General features: G+C 38.5%; 1 protein-coding gene across 1 annotated transcript in view; it reads right to left on the minus strand.

The window, feature by feature from the left end:
- The window catches only part of lmbrd1 (LMBR1 domain containing 1), a 43,843-nt gene that overhangs the window by 3,423 nt on the left and 19,862 nt on the right, over positions 1–20,558 (minus strand). Inside the window, exons 8-15 of the mRNA XM_078787168.1 lie at positions 19,017–19,142; positions 13,174–13,326; positions 9,686–9,750; positions 9,468–9,570; positions 9,214–9,318; positions 8,985–9,134; positions 7,043–7,118; positions 405–496 (exon numbers count right to left, since the gene is read on the minus strand). Coding sequence (XP_078643294.1) covers positions 405–496; positions 7,043–7,118; positions 8,985–9,134; positions 9,214–9,318; positions 9,468–9,570; positions 9,686–9,750; positions 13,174–13,326; positions 19,017–19,142 — 870 coding nt within the window. The remainder of the gene's footprint in view (positions 1–404; positions 497–7,042; positions 7,119–8,984; positions 9,135–9,213; positions 9,319–9,467; positions 9,571–9,685; positions 9,751–13,173; positions 13,327–19,016; positions 19,143–20,558) is intronic.

Below are 20,558 nucleotides of genomic sequence, written 5' to 3' on the forward strand. Positions count from 1 at the left end.
TAAATTGAGGACCACCTGTAGTGTATATGTAAATGTAACAGTAACGTAACTCAATATAGATGCTGGTAGACAGCCATAATGTATCCCTACAGGGCATTCTCCTTTTTAATGATACTGATATATGAATATGTATCAAAAACATTTTAGTTTAATGACCCCAATTGAAGACCACACTCAACATAAAGCTCCTCGTATTCAAGATGTTAATGTTTACTTTTCTTAAAATTAGCTTCAAAAGTCCTCTCTTTGCTAACAGGCGAGTGACAGGAAGAAAAAGTCTGACACGCTTGGGGAGAGATTGTTTGGCACCACCTGCTGATTAGCATGTATAAATATGTCTAGAATAATAACTAGATGATGTTAATAGGACTCAGATGTAAGAGACTCTGTGTTGTTGGACTTACCCCAATAAAGGCCCAGTTACCAAAGTAGTAGATGGTACTGAAGAACCAAAACTTGTGAAGGAAAAGATAGGATCTTGTCACAATACACTGATCTGGAAAAACAAAAACAAACACACCTCAAAATGTTAAACTTGTTAGGATCACACATTTGTTAATTAAGGCACTGCTTTTTTTATATTGTAAATACTGATGAGTGATTCCTGCAGTAATCCAATTATTTTGCTGCTCAATGTTATGACTTTGTTTATTGGGTTGCGATGAATGTTTGATAGTGAACCGTACCAAGCTGAAATGTTGAAGGTAATTACAGATTCAATGAAGCATCAGTAAAAAGCGGTACACCCTGGACTGGTCGCCAGTCAATCACAGGGCACATATAGACAAACAACCATTCAATGATCAGTTTTAATATCATCAGACACCCGAGAATGACCTCACTATTTTCCTGGGCCATCTGCAGCTCTCCAGCTGCTCACCTGAACTCAGCACAGAGTGGGACATACAGATGGTTCACAACGGCGGCCTGCCCAAATATATTATGATGTACACCGTTGACCGGCCTCACCTTGAAATCATTAGCGCTTTCTGAAACGAGCAAAGGGGCAAAAGTGGGAGTAAGGTAATTTCACCCCGACTCTTCCGTATCTTGGCGAGGGGCTACCCGTGTAGCGCTATGCATTATGTATGTCTTTCATCTCACAATTCACGCGTGAGCACTTAAAACTTGCTAAGACACATATTGTAGCTTTTATAAAAAAAAAAAGCTTCACTGTTGACAGGCTTCATGTAGCTACAACATTTGTTTCCACCACCTTTCATTCCGCCTTAAGGGTACTGGAATTCTTCTACAGTTTTAAATAAAAAAAAAAAAACTTTCTCATCTCTGTGTTACTAAGATCCAACAAAAATGTCTATTCAGTGTCATTTCTTTTTTCAAGTTTCAGGGAAAGCATGACTACGCCGCCAAATTCAGGCACCGTCATAAATTACTTCATGTAAGCCAACCCGCAATCGCATGCACATAAAACCACCAAGTGTTAACAAGAGTTGTGGTCATTCATTCATAACAACAAAATACTCACCGAGACATTATTTTAGCTGTGTCTATGACTGACAAGCAATTAACAGCAGCCCAATTTAAGCCAATTATAAAAAAAAATGAACACAAAATTAGAAGTGACATTTTCTAATCAAAATATCTATGAAAATGTGATCCTGAAGGGACTTGCAGCACCTCCTGCTTCAGACAATTCATTTGCGTTATGCTCCATAAGTGCCACTAAGTGAACAATTATGGTAATATCTGCTTGGTATTTAAGTGGTCAATGAAATCATAAATCAATCTGACTACTAGTTTAACACAGCAACACAAAAACTGGTTAGACAATACTGGCTGTGTGCTGAGTTACTGTCTATGCTGCTATACAAGTTGTACAATGACTACTCTAAGAAAATATATTGTTGAAGAAAAAACGATGAGGGGTGTACTTTTGTGAGACCCTGTCCTTCACCCTTACCTTAAAAACCGCTTAAAGTCCTGAAATCTTCCAGAAAACATTAAATTACAAGCATCTTACCCCCAACGTTCTTCAAACAGCGCAGCAGCAGCACAGCACGTTCACAAGCAACCATAGTGGAAATTGTACAACAGGGATTAGGAAAATAAGATGCCTTGTGACAAAAAAACAAAAAACGCTGTAAACATTAATTTGGGCATTACTGTTCTTCAGACAATTTGAGCAGTATGTGTTTGCAAAGAGAGGATATAAACTAATCAGCCATTTAGATTTCATGTTGGAATTGACTGTAGAGTGCAAGGCAGGCACAGAATGTCATTAAGATTACTGTTTAGCTCGTCAGGGGAGGTAATGGGGGTCGCTGATGTGACGATAGAGGTGGTGGCAACAAACAAAAATGTGTGCAGATCATTTCTTGGCAGATGGAGAGATCATTAGAGATGGATAAACGATGCACGGGGCAGAGCAGAATACCCCATTGTCCCAAATGATAGCAGCCCTTCATAACGAGAAAGCAGAAAATCTCATCAACTCATCCTCTCACCTTAACTACGGTAGTACAATTTCACGACATGCCAGTCACTAGTGGTGTCAAGAAACACCCACTGAGAAAATGAGACTAGAAACGAGACTGTGTCTTCGAGAACAAGATTTTTTAAATTTTCATTTGTATTCAATGTGTTTAATATTTCCAGACAAGAAAAGCCCTTTGTATTGAATTGTGGACTCCTATAGAGCAGCTACACATGATAACCTGCACATAAAGCTTTCTAGATCTTCCAGATTCTGCACCTCTTTGTGCAGTCTTTTCATGGATTTCCTGCTTCCGCCACAAACGTCGCTTTAATTTATTGCAGCCACAGCCCACCTCAAGGCACACCCACTCCGCCGTGATTGGTCACACTCCCAAGCGCTCCCGAGGACTTCCGGATGCGTAGGTCCTAGGGGTGCTTGATCCGATTGATCAGCCTTCGATCAGTATCGGCCGGTATCAGTGTAAAGGCACAGTATCGATATCGCCCGATCTTTTCTTTAAACCACAGAACCCCTCCACCAATCAGCTCCGCCCCCGCTGCAGCATTAAGAACTACCATATTTGCACATGGTGAGTGCGTATTCAACCACAAAACAGTATGATTTATTAATTAATATGTGTTTGATTAGACATTCTGATACCCTGGTGAGGATATATGACGCCACAATACCATGAAGCATGAAGTGATGAGGGATTACAGTATATACTAAACAATGTTAAAAATTCTAAATACAGAACTTAATTAGTGACTTAATAAAATCACTGCATGCCATGGCTAGTCTCAGATACCAAGCAAACATGCCTGCCAGGGCAGAATAGTGTTAACATCAAAAGAAATATGATTGGAACCTTTCCTAAGTGCTTTGAAGGTGATGCTATGGTCATTGCATTTCTGGGACTGAGCTTGCCTTTAATCCTTTTTGCAAAAAATGTCCAACATTTTAATGTTTGGGATGACACATTTTGCACTTTGAGGTTGAATCCATGAAGGCATGGCACTCCTCTTAAGTGAAAAAACAGGCACTCTCACAATAGGAAAAAAGTATGAACAATAGAACATGTGTGAATGCGTTGCTCTCTGTCTTTCCACAATGAGTTCATTACTCCATGTGTTGTTTTTTTTTGTTTTTTTATGACCTGCTGCAAACAGCCCATACCTTAAACCTATGCTATGCCTCCAGGTTCAAAGAAACATCACGGCTGAAACGGTTTGGCATATGTGTAATTGTCCTGGGAGAGTAAATAAAGTCGTTATCGAGCAAAAGAAAGCGGAAAAGCCAAACAACCAATCACAAAAAAACCTTGATTGCAACAACTCTATTGTACAGGATGCTAAGGTTTACGATGCTGAATGAATACAAGTGAAATGTGCCAGAGGGTATCCTTTTAAAAACAAAATAGCCATCCCTGTTCCTTATATTGGCTTAAAATAGCAACGCTATGCACATTAACTAAAAAAAAACATCATCTTTGATCCAGTTTTTCCCTTATGTGAAACATGAATGCATACGGTGTTTCTTTACCTTTTCTGTGCATTCTAACAAGCAAAATCAAGTCACTATGAGCTAGCTAACAATGTACGTCACCGAGACCTACTTATTTGGATTATAAAACCCTAAAAAAAAAACTCTTACAACGTTTTATTGTTTGATAAAATATCTGTACATGCTGTGATCATGCATTAACAAATACACAATGATATATTTTGATGATAACATGTCATACTTACATCGAATACGGCCATATTTTGATGATTAAAAGCATTACCGAAACTTCTTTCCCAGGCGCACTGATTTAGGATCTTATGCTACAGCACTTACAAAACAAAAATGCTGACAGCAAACCATTAGAGCGAAATTGAGAGCCTGGTATTCACTCTTTGGTCTGATCCGTCCGTGAGTTACACTGAGACATGCAGCTAGCGTTGTGTTACTCAGCGATATTGTTACTGTAGCAAAAAACAACATTTGTTCGGCAGTTATTTGCTTGGTTCTACAAGTCGGTTATGTAAATGGAACATTGTTGCCGTTTGAGTTTTTTGTTAGGGCTTTAGCGCCAAAACAGGTAAGTCCCATGACATGCATTGTTAGTTAGATAGCTAACATAGACAGTTAGATAGCTCAAAGTATCTTGTTTTCTTTTGTTAGAATGCAAAGAAAAGGGAAATAAATGTGTTGATTTTTCACATCACAAGGATTGTAAATGATGGGCAAAATTTCAAAGTGCAGTTTTCCTTTGAGAGAATTATAATATTTTTACAGCAGGTTGTAGCATATGGAGGACCAAAACTGCCAAAATAATAAATAAATAAATAAAAGTGGAAATAAAAACAAAAATGAAAAAAAAAATCAAAAAATTAAATACAAAAAAATAAATATAAATGGAAATAAAAACAAAATTTTTTTTTTTTATTTTTGAATCTTGTTTTTTATTTTTGTATTTATTTTTGCTTTTATTTATTTATTTATTTATGTATATATTTTTTATTTTTGTTTTTATTTCCATTTATATTTATTTTTTGTATTTAATTTTTTGATTTTTTTTTCATTTTTGTTTTTATTTTCAATTTAATTAATTTATTTATTTATTCTTTTGGCAGTTTTGGTCCTCATAGAAATGCAGAAGGAAAAACTATTCCAATGAGGGGGCGGTCCTAAGTGTGTCTTGGGTTGAACTGTTCGCCTATTGGTTGATCGACATGTGAGTGCGAAAATCGACTAGGTATGCCTGCAAACGGTCACAGCAAGAGGAAGTATACAGGGAGAAAAGTATACATTTACCGGGACAATAATGGCAGTTCAGGTGTGTTGACTTTACTTTCTGCTTTCACAAGCTTCAACTTCGGACGAATCGGACGAGAGTGGTGTGGTGACTTCCTCTTGCTGTGGCTGTTTGCAGGCATACCTAGTCGATTTTCGCACTCACATGTCGATCAACCAATAGGCGAACAGTTCAACCCAAGACACACTTAGGACCGCCCCCTCATTTGAATAGTTTTTCCTTCTGCATTTCTATGAGGACCAAAACTGCCAAAATAATAAATAAATAAATAAATAAATAAAAGTGAAAATAAAAACAAAAATGAAAAAAAAATCAAAAAATTAAATACAAAAAATAAATATAAATGGAAATAAAAACAAAAATAAAAAAATATATACATAAATAAATAAATAATTAAAAACAAAAATAATTAAATAAAGTTATTTATTAAATTAAAAAAAAAGTATTTTTGTTTTTATTTCCAATTATATTTAGTTTTTGTATTTAATTTTTTCTTTTTTTTTCATTTTTGTTTTTATTTCCACTTTTATTTATTTATTATTTTGGCAGTTTTGGTCCTCCATAGTAGCAAGTCGCTAAAGCACAAATAGATTAGTATAGTCCAGTACAAGATGAAATAAAGTCATATTGTAGGGATTGTGAATGATGCAGTGAACATGCTTTCTGGTTGTACTTTGACTTTGTACAAGCTACCACTGGATTGACTTTTTCCTCCCCAGACTTAAGGAAGTTCATGAAATAACAAGCAGCGTCAACATCTTTGAAGAACATAGAAGTTAACATCGGTGTCAGCTTTGTTATTCATTTGAAGGCAGCTGGATCAGATAATTTATTTGGCCAAGGCTTATTTGCTTCACTGTGGAACATGATTGCTTTAACTTTCAAGAGGGAGAGAGCCAAAGTCCATGCTAACACATGCCAGATAAGTGTAAACAAATCATAACATGGCTTTCATCATTCTACAGCAGTGAAGTTTTTTTTTTTCTTTTGAAAAATAAGTAAATAATATCTTCAAGTCTTAATCCTTCACGTCAATGCAAACTTTCCTGCCCTGTGACGAAAGGGCCAAAGAAGGCTTTCAACGTCACATGTTTATTAGATATTTAAAAACATTGTTTCTTCATAGTCATTAGTGTACAGCCTTAGGATGGTGCATTAACATATGCTCTACTATACGGATATGGAATAGAAAAACAAATAGGATCCAAGTGGGCGTTTATTCAAATAGCCTTCAAAAAGTTTGCAAATAAAAAGCAAATAATTTGTGAGCTGTAACCTCCTTTTTATGTGGTGTTTTAGAGAGTGAGAATTCGATACTGCATCCGTGTAAAATCTGCCTTGTTTTACATTCAGTTATTATCAGTCAGTCAACTTATCCTATATCTATTTCTGCAACTGGCTCTGAATTCTTAAAACAATTTCATTATGTCCGCTCCATGTGACTGAAGCATCGGGCAGATGCATAATTCATAGTCATAAAGCTCCCTGCTAAGATGTACAGACGCATGTTTTTTTGTTTTTCGTGACTGATGTGCCGTAATAAGTGTTGGCATGGCGACGGCAAGAGCCTTTATACCGCATTAGTAAATGTTTGTCCTTGTTATTATTCCCCCTGATAAATAATGGATGGCGATAAAGATTACTGAGTTGTGTTCGACATGAAACAGCTTTGTTGTACACTGGCCTTGGTGTCTTCTAACGCACCTCAACTTGTGAGAAATAAATCTTTGATAATGTGCAGCGGAATCCTGTAGCATCTCACAATTAGACCATCGCTACCTTACAAGCAAAGATGACACACTCACCCTCGGGCGCGTCGGCATCACAGACCCTCGTTGTGGCAAAAGAAGCATTCTCAGACATAAGGCCTGATGAGGGGCTCTGTTCAAAACAAAAAAGACAAAAAAAGGGTTAGATGCACAGATACAGTATGGTGTATCTGTGTAAATGTTTTTCTATTCACAAAGTGGTGCCTTGGTTAATGTCAATCCATACCAGAAGATTAGACTCAAACCAAAACGGACTCTTACATAGAAAACAATGTAAATCCAATGAATATGTTCCAGACACCCAAAATTGTTAAGAAAAAAAACATTTTGTCTACAATAATTACAGTTTTACATGCAGAAAATGATGCAACAATAATTATAAGTAACAAAAATGAATCAACAACTGAACATTTAACATCACTTTTAGCCAATTTTGTTGGACAAAATCCCACAAAACAAGTAACAAAATAATACATGATAAAGACATTATTCTGCTACAATCACAATTTGCAAGCATTTAAAAATAAATATCAACGTTCTAGAGCCAATATTTAATACTGCTTAATGTAGGGGAGAAAAACATATGAAACACATATGATATATGACATATGAAAACATACGATATAAACAAATGCTGTTGTCCTAAAATGGTGCCCATGGCCCACAATCACATGCAAGTATCGCAAGAATTTTTTTTCCGGGGCGAACACAAGCCAAGGCAAAATTTTAGCACACATTTTGGATGTTAACTGAAAAACCTGTTACCTAGGGAGAACACTAACCGAGGTACAACTGTACCCGTCCAGAGAAAACTGAAATACTGAAAAAGACTCCCTTCCTCAGATTTATACATATCAACCAACAGGTGGCCCCAAACAGGTCAGAGCTTTTCGTCCTGTCACTCTCACACACCAGTGATCTGGAGAGAAGTGCAAGTGAGAACAGACGAAAAAAAGTCTCAAAATGTCTCTGAGCTAGTTTGCAAAAATCTATTTCAATTTACAGTATCATATTCCACTTATACGAAAATAATTTGTAATTTTTTGGTCATAATTAATTCTGAAAATTATGATTTCAATATAGTAATTCTAACACTTTCAGAAGCAGCAGACGACATTTAAGTCCCAGAAGCCTTTGACCTTGTGGATATGGGAAATGCAAGCGCAGTAAGCAGAAGTAAACAGGCAATCAGACATGGCATCACCTTCCTATTGGAAGAAGCTGGTCAACAATTAAAGCATGAACCGCCATTTGGTTGCAAAGCAAGATGGGGAGATGTGAGCCAACAAGTGGACAATTGACGAATTACGATGAGCAATGATGGGTTGTGTTCACAGACATCACGTCATTTAATGTAAATGTAATTTTATCAGTGTAATTTCCAGGATACTTAAATGTAGAAAACTGTACATCTGAATTAAGCCTTTCGAGCTATATACAGTTTTGACATGACTATTCCAAAAGGTTGTATCTTGTAAATGGTTAGCAATAAAGGGATACTGTAAAGACGAAAAAAACACCCAGAGTTTGTGACGGGAGTAAATGTAGTATATCACTCGTATAATGTGCATATTGCGACGTTACCTGGCTCAGAAATGGTCAGATCTTTGTCTCCACCATACCCAACAAGATCATCAAAATGACTTGTCATACTCTTCTTCGCGTCTCTCGCAAACACAGCCATCATCATCATTTACAGCGGAATCTTCAACTGTCTTCACCACTATTTGAAGTGCTGCGCATTCTGCCACAACAATCCCGATATTAATGTTTTTTCTACATCCCCGCTCTGCAGCCAGAATATCGAAATAATAATATCACATGATATAGAAAGAGCACAGACTACAAATGGTCTCTGTGGACACCACGCATTGGCCGAGCTGGAGCATCATCAAAGCCTCATGCACAGAGCTCTCATCAGGGAGGCTGAAAAATAAGAAAGGCGTGGGGGTGAAGTTACACAAACAGCTCGCCTCACCTGTATGAGATATTTCTGGCTGCCGTACATGACGTACTGAGGGGCAAGACTGTAGATCATGTAGCTGGTATGGAGCACAATCAAGAGAAGAATCATACAGAGGAAGAGGAGAGCCTGTGGACGGGTTCTTTTCGGTCGAATTTTGTAGAGCTGCAAAGTAACGAGAGAGTGAAGTTACAAGTGCAACTGCACATGCAATGTTTAAAGGCAGTGTGGTATCTTTATTTACCCTTATCCAGAAGAACCAGATACCCATGTTGCGGATACCAGCCATAGATGTGAGGACAAAATACATTGTGATGACTGTAATCAGGATGTAATCCAGTGGAAAAACCTGCAACACCGTGGGCAGACCGTAAGTGCAACTGCACTTGGTCAATGCAATGCGTAGACGATGGAAATTATCATTCCCAACTCCACAATAGAACATATATATCTCATCTCAAGCAAGATATTCAATTAAAGAGCTGAGTGGGGACTTACAGGTTGCAAGGTTAACAGAAGTTCATTCAAAGGATTGGTTAGATTGGTGCCAAAGATTATGAATCCAGAGCTGATTCCAGCAGAGTGGAGTGCTTTATCCAAACTGACACAGAGTTGAAGATAAATATCACCACAATGAAAAATAATGAGAATATGTAGTTATTTGTAGGTCACACATCTTCCATTCCATATCTTACAACCTCCAAAAATACACTTACTTTGAAATGAACAGGGCAACAGTGAACAGCAAGGCAATCAGGATGAAGAAAATGCCCAATATTATCTGCAAAGAAAGATAATATACATTTGCTGTTGAGCAATATTCGAATGACCATTCCACTGTTTTTTTTTGTTTTTTTTTTGCAGCATACTTGGTTTGTGGAGACGAACAGATTATAATCTACTTCACCTGCACCTTGACCAGAGCCACCATTCAATGGAATTAAATAGAAATTATTTTTTTGTAAAATCCTGCAGCCTTATTTTCCCTGTTATTTACTGACTGCTGATAGAAAAAGGTAAATATGAAGCAAAGCAAACTTTGCACAGTACAGTGATAACAAAATAAATCTGCACACACATTGAATCGAAATATCTATTGGCCCATATAAATCCGTCATGTCTTATGTGAGGGCCAGACCATATGGCTTGGCCCTCCAATGTTTGGCACTGATGCCAAAGGTGACAAAGGGAAGCAATGGTGCAGCCCAGACATGACCAGAGAGCTGGGGAGGTGAGTGGCAGCCAAAAAAGCAATAAACCCTTAAACAAGCAAATTATTCACGTTGAAAAATCCTGTTCCAGATGAAGAATAAATATGTGGGCAAGCAGTCATGTCAAACTATGCAGTGCACTGTGTTTAAAACCCAATGGGTCCAATATAATTCTAAGAAAACAATATTATTCTTGGTTCCTGGCTGCCAACTGGACAGCTGGTCATGCCTCAGGAGGGGAGTGGAATCAAAACCGAATGTGGACAAAAACACATATATTGGTCATTCATTTCATCTCTATTTCAGCTGGCTGCTGACATGAGCGCATCCTTTATTTATAACCTATCAATGTACGTTGTTGGTTGTCTGTCAATTTTACTGGCAATTTTGACATTAAAAATAACAGTGTTAGTAACGTTATTGTTTTCCGGTTACGGGTTTTGTACTGTATGTTTGCAAATTTCTAACCGACAAAGCCGACGAAATGTTCTACACCCAAAAGGCAGAGGAGGATGCCAAACATTGCAAAAAAAATTGGACTTATTTACTCACTCAAATATTCAAACATCATAAGAGACATCAGAAAAACTAAAAAAATAAAAATAAAAACTCAGCACATCGCTAGACCACACTACTACACTACTAATTCGCACTAGAGTTAATGTTTTTAGGATGTTTATTTCTATTTCCATTTTCCAATGGAAGGTATTTTGTTTTAAATACTAACAAAAGGAAGGCTGAGAAGTGTCACACATCCTATCGTGGTTAACCTCAGAACAAGTGCCACAGTGACAAAATGAGCAAAAACCATGACAAGTCCTGTCAAAGCACGCAATACAAACATGCCACGGACAGACACAAAATCTGCAAAACAGAAACCAAAAACTGACTGACTTAAAAGTGGTGTCAATGGAACATTGCGGCCAATACACACACAACTGAAGCACACAGTTACATGCCCAAAAAGCTAAACAATTCCCCTTAAGAATTGCAGTAAAATGTACTTTACAATAAAGCACTTGGACTTCAATGTGGTTTAAGAAAAACGACATCAGTTTCATCAGTAGAGCATGTTTCTTATTTTCCTTTTATGTTGCTTTTCTTTGTTTACTTCATTTCTGTATTAATCCACTGAATTGTGACATCTAAACACCTAACTATATTCATCAACTTAGTTTATTGCACTACAGTCTTCCCTCATCTACCACGGTTAATTGGTTGCGAGATAAGTGAATTTCCACAAAGTAGGATTCAATATTACTAATTTGTATATTTTCATAGTTATGGCATAGAAACATGCAAAAAATATAATTTTTTTCCGATTAATTTTGGTTAATTTATTCAACCTTAAGTCAGAGACTCATAAACGGTGTTTAAGTTTGACCAAAAAAGCATGTATGATATTAGATAAGATGATCAATAGTACATGTAACCCATATACAGTAAAGTCTCGTTATATCGATATTCTCAGGAGTCGGAAAAAATACCGATATAACCGGACTATCCATATATCCGATCCTGCGCCGAACTGCATTAAAAGTGGGCGGATCTTTGATATGGCATGTAATTTTCTCCTTGAGTTCATGGATTGCGTATCTAGCATGCTTTTGTACTACAATACATTTTGTACTACAGTAAATAAAAATAAACTTACGCTGTAGTGATTACCGGTTACCGGGACATAATTCACCCCGGAACTATTGATAGGGAAGGTGACGGACGGGTGTTTTCCGCTGTGTGTGCTGCACTCTGGTGGTGGAAGTGTGAAAAATAAAGTTGACTGGAAGCAGCCGTTCGCCGTGTTCTTTTTTGGTATTGAAATCCTTAAGCAAAGATTGATTTAAGCTGCTTTTGTATCGATATAAGCAGACCAAATTGGCTGGCGGGAGATGAAAAGGGCATCCTAGTAACCGGATTATCATAATAACCGTGTATCGTACTAACCGAGCTAATTATATCATAAAAGACTAGAAATTTGCCAAGAAATGAAAATAGTATCGTAATAAGTAGCAATTCGTTTTAACCGATATCGATATAACGAGACTTTACTGTATGTGCATAGTAAAGTTCATGTTGGTTCAGTTTGGAATCAAGTGAGTGCTTAACCTTTTGAACAATTTACCGATACATTCTGGTGAAAAAAAACATTTCAGGGTTTTGAATGGGTGTGATTTATGATGTTTTGTTTGATCTAATTTCACCTGCATAAATACTACAGCAATTTCTACTCTGACCTTTTGACAAGGACAAAGAGCAGCTTATCGTTGGCCAGTCTGGTGTGTACGAAGACATTGGCTTTGTGCCACTTTGTTTGACCAGTGCTAGTTACATAGCGGGTGCATCAGGTGGGAATAACTGTTCAGCACTTAAGTAAATTAGAAGCTATAGATGTAAGACACATGTCCTTGTGAATTCAGCTAGACATCTATCTATCGGAATGATGTCAGACTGAAAGACCACAATGGATGTGTGATGGATAGCACTGTCAATGCTTATAAAGCAGTTCTTTAAGCGCATCCCCTGTGTAAGTGCAGTTAACATGTAGCCTTGTGGGATATTAGCACATCATGTACAGTTTGTTCTCTGTTTGCCAAAAAGTGGCAGAAAACATATCAAGTGGTGCGGTCGGGAACCAAAAGATGTGGCCAGAAAAATGTGAGACTTTAGCGCAAAGATGAAATTGCAGAAGAGCTAAAAGTGAATGTGGAGCAGCCCACACCGGAGCAACGATGAAATGCTGCCAATAGCATTACTGCTGTAAGGTATGGTACAGCAAACAAAATATTCTGTTAAGGGGGGCGAGCATTGCTGTACATTATAAAGCAGGTCATATGACGACGGACCACAAATTTAATATGAGAACTCAATTACACACCGCCAATGTACCTGAGATATTCTTCCTCCTCCTTTTCAGATATGTTGAATTGTGTAACTGTAAACATTTAATGTACTTCAATGTAACCATGTTTGAAAAAACAAACCATTAGCATTACCTTGAAAGGTCTGAGAGCACTGGCCACTTTGTTGCAGCAGTTCCTCTCTGCAATTTCAAGGTGTCTCCCTCTGCGTCGGAGGACCTGCAGCTTACCCTCCAGGTCCTGCAGGTTGTTTCTGTCCCTGGATGACAGGGGGCGACCATCTTTACACTGGCAAAAATAAAACACAAAAACAGCAAAGACATCAAATGTCCATGTTGATGAACAAACACAAGATGACATTGAAAATAAAAATGAACATAAATGGTAAGAGGCCATATACATACAGTACATCCGGAAAGTATTCACAGCGCTTCACTTTTTCCACATTTTGTCATGTTACAGCCTCATTCCGAATTGTATTCATTTAATCTCTTACCTCAAAATTCTACACAAAATACTCCATTATGACAATGTGAAAAAGTTTTTTTTTTAACTTTTTTTGAATTTATTAAAAATAGAAAACTAAGAAATCACATTTACATACGTAAGTATTCACAGCCTTTGCCATGAAGCTCAAAATTGAGCTCAGGTGCATCTTTTTTCCACTGATCATCCTTGAGATCTTTCTACAGCTTAATTGGAGTCCACCTGCAGTAAATTCAGTTGATTGGACATGATTTGGAAATATAATAACTGTCTATATAAGGTCCCACAGTTGACTGTGCATGTCAGAGCACAAACACCAAGCATGAAGTCAAAAGAACTGTCTGTAGACCTGCGAGACAGAATTGTCTTGAGGCACAAATCTGGGGAAGGATACAGAAAAATTTCTGCTGCTTTGAAGGTCCCAATGAGCACAGTGGCCTCCATTATTCGTAAATGGAAGACGTTTGGCACCACCAGGACTCTTCCTAGAGCTGGCCGGCCTTCTAAACTGAGCCATTGGGGAAGAAGGGCCTTAGTCAGGGAGGTGACCAAGGCCCCGATGGTCACTCTGTCAGAGCTCCAGCGTTCCTCTGTGGAGAGAGGAGAGCCTTCCAGAAGGACAACCATCTCTGCAGCAATCCACCAATCAGGCCTGTATGGTAGAGTGGCCAGACGAAAGCCACTCCTTAGTAAAAGGAACATGGCAGCCCGTCTGGAATTTGCCAAAAAGCACCTGAATGACTCTCAGACCATGAGAAACAAAATTCTCTGGTCTGATGAGACAAAGATTGAACTCTTTGGTGTGAATGCCAGGCGCCATGTTTGGAGGAAACCAGGCACTGCTCATCACCAGGCCAATACCATCCCTACAGTGAAGCATGGTGGTGGCAGCATCATGCTGTGGGGATGTTTTTCAGCAGCAGGAACTGGCAGACTAGTCAGGATAGAAGGAAAAATGAATGCAGCAATATATAGAGATATCCTGGATGAAAACCTGCTCCAGAGCGCTCTTGACCTCAGTAGACTGGTCATGTACCTTGACCATATAGACAGTAGACATTAGCACACAGCCAAGATCTCAAAAGATTGGCTTCAGAACCACTCCGTGAATGTCCTGGAGTGGCCCAGCCAGAGTCCAGACTTGAATCCGATCGAACATCTCTGGAGAGATCTGAAAATGGCTGTGCACAGACGTCTCCCATCCAACCTGATGGAGCTTGAGACTTATTGCAAAGAAGAATGGGCAAAACTGCCTAAAGATAGGTGTGCTAAACTTGTGGGATCATATTCAACAAGACTTGAGGCTGTAATTGCTGCCAAAGGTGGATCAACAAAGTATTAAGCAATGGCTGTGAATACTTATGTAAATGGGATTTTTTTGTTTTCTATTTTTAATAAATTCAAAACATATCAAAAAAACCTTTTTTCACATTGTAATAATGGAGTATTTTGGGTAGAATTTTGAGGTAAGAGATTAATTTAATACAGTTTGGAATGAGGCTGTAACATGACAAAATGTAGAAAAAGTGAAGCGCTGTGAATACTTTCCGGATGCACTGTACAGTTATAATAGGCTTTAATCACAAAAGTAAGCGAAAACAGGATATGAAAAAAATCAATTACACTCTAATGTTTTTAAAGCAATTTCCTATCTGCAAGTTGTTCTCTTAGTTCGGAAGTTAGTCTGTGTCTCTGAAAGTATATATCAGTATACTTACAGGCCGTACAAACATTAAGAGGTGTACAGCCTAATGGGATCCAATGTAAAAGCTATGTAAAATAAAAACGTGTCATGTGTGTTTACTGACATAGTATCACTATAGTTGTGGTTTGCAATTGGGTACAATCATACTGACAGGTTTTTGTAGCTTTTTTTTAGCAGTGTAGCAGTGATCAAGAAGGTTCTGCAGGATGAGAATGTGCTGGTGTCCGACTACCGAGCCACTGTCAGAAGCACACTGGCACATTCTGTCTTGGTGTGGTGCACCAGGAGCACAGTGCCAGACAAGATAGTCCTGCAGAGTGTGATCAACACAGCACAAAAGATCACGGGCTACGCTCTGCCAAGCCTGGAGGACATCATCGGTTCTTGCTAGCTCTGTACAGCCAAAAACATCATCAAAGACGATTGTCACCCTGGCCATCGCCTGTTTGATCTGCTGCCCTCTGGAAGGCGCGACAGGTCACATAAATCAAGAGCAGACTGATATTGCTTCTTTCCTAGAACTATGTCAACCTTAAAGAAAAACTGCACGTTTTGTGGAATTTAACCACTATCTACAATCCTTATGTGATGGATGGATGTGATATATAGGCTGGGAAGGCTGGGATATACTGTATGTATGTGTGTACATATTTATATACGTATATATATATACAAGTATATGCGTGAATATGTATATATGTAAATATTATAAAGATATAAAAACAGAAAATAGATTAAAAATATTATTATTATTGACAGTTACGCCGACTTAAATAAGTTACTGCCATACTAATACCCTGCCATACCACACCGGCTAGCTACTAGTCGACTACTGTATTGACGAGCTTCGCCGACATTGCATCACCACGTCTCAGGCCATCACTGAAGGGTAAAGATGTTGCTTTGTGAAATCAATGCGCCCAGGAAGGAAGTTACAGTAATGCTTAAAAGAACCCAAATATGCTAAATACTGTGTGTGCCCCGCCTCTCGCCCGAAGACAGCTGGGATAGGCTCCAGCACCCCCGCGACCCTCGTGAGGATAAGCGGTAGAAAATGAATGAATGTATGTATTATACATGTTATCATTAATAAAACTATAAAACCTTGTTGGAGTTTTTTTTTGTTTGTTTTACAAGCAGTCTTTGTAGGCAGCATAGGTGGGTCCCATTATGTGCAATCTCGAGTTTACCTCTGTTTAGCTGTTTTTAAATCTTTAAAACACACACAAAACAAAATGACATGTGTCATGTCTCATATAAGGATTATTGATGATGGACATAATATTTAAAATTGCAATTATTAGAGCCATCTAGACACAAAATAACACCCATATAGCCACATTTACATTCACATTGCCCAACATGGAATATATCGTAAAATAAAATAACTTTAAGACAGTTTCGCTTGTAGAAATCAAAATCGTGGGGGACAGGAAGTGACGTCTGTGTCACCAGTGGTGAGTATTTGAGTTGTGGGCTATGGCCACAACAGAAACCTGTGTTACTATTATTACTTTGTTATTATTATTATTGTGCCTGTTGTTAAATATCTTGATGATAACGTGCATTGAAAGCGTTTAATCTTGAACATGATAATCGTGTGCAAGTACATTTATGCTTTCATGAAAAACGCATCTTCTTCGGGCCTTGCCACTTTGCTCGGCAGTGCTTGAACATGCCATATGTGAGGCAGACTGAGACTTATGTATACATGACTTTTCTCCGGCGACAGACGTGTATTTTCTATTCTTCCATGTTCACAATTGTTACTGCTGTGCGCAAATGCACCGTAATGCTAATTCTGTGCTGCTCTGCATTTTTTTTTGGTGTATAATCTCATGCTACATTTGCTCATATGTCAGTAATAAGACTTAATTTCCTTTTTGGGATCCGTATGTTATGTGCCTTTGTTTTGATAATTATAATAATTATTACATTTATGTGTAACATTAGCTGGATAGTACTGAATATTTCCATATTGTTGCAAACCAAAAGCACAGCAAAAGAGCATCAGATCGGTTAACCACATATTACATACACATATAAATACATTTTAGCTCATTTAGCCATTCTTATGGTTGAAAATACTTAATTTGTGGAAAAAATACGTACATTTGCTTCAAGTGAGCAAAAGTATTGGAGCATGTGATTGACAGTTGTGTTGCCCAGGTGTGTTCTATTACACTGATTATGTAATCAATAAATAACACGGAATGGCTACGCTGAATGTCTACACTAAGTTACAGATTGATTAGGGTAGGTCTTGCCTGCATCTCAGGTGAAAACAACATGAAAATCAGAGCGCTGTCTATGGGTGGGAAAAAAAAGCAATTGGGAAAGAAGGGAAAAGAAGATGGAAAATCAATAAGAACCATTGCAAAAACATTGGTCATAGCCAGCGCAACCATTTGGAATGTCCTGAAAAAGAAATAAACCACTGATGTACCAAGTAAGACAAGTCAAACAGGCTGACCAAGAAAAACATCAGCAGTTGGTGACAGAAAAATCGATTGATTGAAAGACAGAATGCTGTCCTTTCATCCCTCCCTAACCCCATGCTCACACGGGGAAGTCCTGGTCCAATCCTTCTTGCCACTTAGTACCACTTAGACAGAAACCGTGCTCGGGAGAGCAGATATTCCTGCAATAACTAGCCTTGTATACAGGAACTTCATGCAATGAGTAAGACCAAAACATATACGCAGCACCGCACAGAGCTGGTGTGAGCCTACAAAAGGCATTTCGATTTTCTGGAATGCTTCCGGCAGCCACAACAGAGTCGCGATGGATCCAGTGTGAGCGCGGGGTAAAAGACTTTTAGTTGCTAACAAGGAAACATAGCAAAGCCATCTCCTTTGCAGATGGGTCCATGACCATCCGTACATCTAAATGGGATGCTAACAATGGTGATACCACCCAAATGACCATCGTTGGCAGGCAGAGGCCCCACTCCAGTGTATTTGACACCACTAAAGAGCCAACCATTCTTGTCTGGACCTGTCTCCTCATTTAGAAGATAAATAGATTGGATCTTGCATGTTGCTCTCAGACTAGAGATGTCCTAACTAGTCTGACTGGTGTGTGTCCCACCTAGTCTTTGAGCATGAACTAGACTAGAGCGGTCCTACCTAATCTGACAGGTAGGACTAGTCTTGGAGCCTGATCGAATGAGAGCTGAAACATCTATTCTAGATCGATTGAATGGCCTGAGCACTGTGCCAATACTTCTGGAGGCTATTGTGAATTGCTCTCATCAGCGCAATACTATACTTTATACTGTTTTTCATCTTTTTAAATGAAAGTACAACTTCAATAGAAGAGTGTCTTCAATGCTAGAACATAGTTCCCATATGTATATTTCATCTTATTTTCTTGTATTTTAATTCCCTTATTTTATACTTAAATTATATTAGGAAAGCAGGAAGTGAACAAATGTAACAGTTAGTGATTGTAAAAGTCTACTCCTTTTGGACATGTGGAACTGTGAACTGATTATGTGATGCACTCAATTGTAAACTGATGCATGTTAAAATGAAATTAAACCATTACCATTTTACATTTTGGAAAGGCTACTTGATAAGTACATTCGGTTATTTTCATATCATATGCAAATGCTGTGACAAAGGCTTGAATCTTCAATCTTATTTAGCTACAATTTTGTGGCCAAAATATTAGAAACCACTCTTGGCATAAACCAGTGCAGTTCTATGCCACCATACTATGTCTGCAATAATAAGTATACCGCCAAAAAATGTATGTAATAAACATATTCATGAAGGTGCCACACCTTGGATTTCAGCTTCTCGATCTGATGCTCAACATCATCAATGTCCTCGGTGTTCTCCAGCCGCTCATAGGCCACACTCCGTGTGCCTTTTATTAGATTCAAAGGCAGCACAGACATGCCGTATGCCTAAAGAAGAAGAAAAAGCAAAGCATTATTGTCAGACCGGGTTGTTGCACATGGATCATGCATCCACCTACACATTCCCACCCCCTGCCACAAACTGTGGAGCACAGCGAGTTTGAGACGAAGGTAAGCAAATACACACACAGTTGACAGAGGGATTTGACCCCCCCATGGCCTCCCATGCTGTGTCATTTTGGGCTGAGGAAGATTAAAATGGTAGAATGTATAATTCTGGGCAAAACTACTTGTGAATTTGCTGCAACCATTTTGTGTGACTATCACTGTTTAAAATCGCCATGATGCAATGTACAGCTTAACAGTGCCCCCATGTGACAGCACCAAGCCTCCATGCAGAATGTAATGCATTTGAAAATCAATTTTTAAGAAGAAAAATCCAGGTGAAAGGAAAGTGAATCGAGGTACAGCATCAAGTGATGAAAGGCATGAAGTGGAATGACATGGAGAGGAAATGTATACACCTTAGCGGACTGGCACACAAAAATATAAACAAATATGGTCAGGCCATACAGAGGGAGAGGCTATTAACACAACATTCAAAAGGTGCTTTTAAATCTCTTGACATACGGGCTTTAATCTCCTGAAGGGATGTTTGAACTTTAATTTAAAATGAGGGGCACCTCTAAAACCTGACAACATAGCGATCAATACAAATGACTATAACAGAGGCAAGTCAATGCTCTCTTACTCACCCTGTCATGTCTCGCTTTTACAAATCTAGCAGAGAGCCATTTATTGCCTCGTAATAAAACAAAAGGACACGTCTGTGCGAGACATCTTTCAGCCTTGACAAACATGCTGCCCTCTTTCCTCTACTTTCCAAAAGTCAGCCTGTATTTTCTTTTAAACAACTTTTAATAGTTTGTGCATGTTATGAAACATTGACCGTGTCGCATGGGATAGTAAGAAAGGCTAGACTATTATTAGTCTCGACTGTGGATCGGTGCTATGGGCGAATGTCGCCTCCTGCAATGAATCATGGAGCTCTTAAGGCCGGAGCATGTCCAGAATATCAAATACACTCATAAAAGGAAAACCTGTTCAAGATCCCTGGAGAAACATTCCCCTTTCCCTCATGTGCAACTACATGAGTGAAATATCAAAGAGGGAAAACACAGGTGCCCCAATGCTGGAGTCAAAATTGGTAACTCGCATGGAATCGTGTGTGCTCATTAAAGTTATTTTAAACCCACTGCAGTTAATAATTATTAAAAATAACTTTGAGGGGGGGGGGTGTATATGTGCATGGGGTGGATTAGGGCTACGGAACCGTCTGAAATTAGTGAGAGTGAGCCTGTTAAATTGGATTTGAATGAACTACAGTAGGTAGACACAGTTGCCCTTCCTAAGACTTTATTTTCTTTCCTTATGGTCGAATGGTCAGACAGGGAGGATGCATCC

The sequence above is a fragment of the Doryrhamphus excisus genome, linkage group LG20, assembly GCF_037039965.1.
Source record: "Doryrhamphus excisus strain RoL-2023G ecotype Guam linkage group LG20, RoL_Dexc_Guam_v1.1, whole genome shotgun sequence".
NCBI lineage: Eukaryota > Metazoa > Chordata > Actinopteri > Syngnathiformes > Syngnathidae > Doryrhamphus > Doryrhamphus excisus.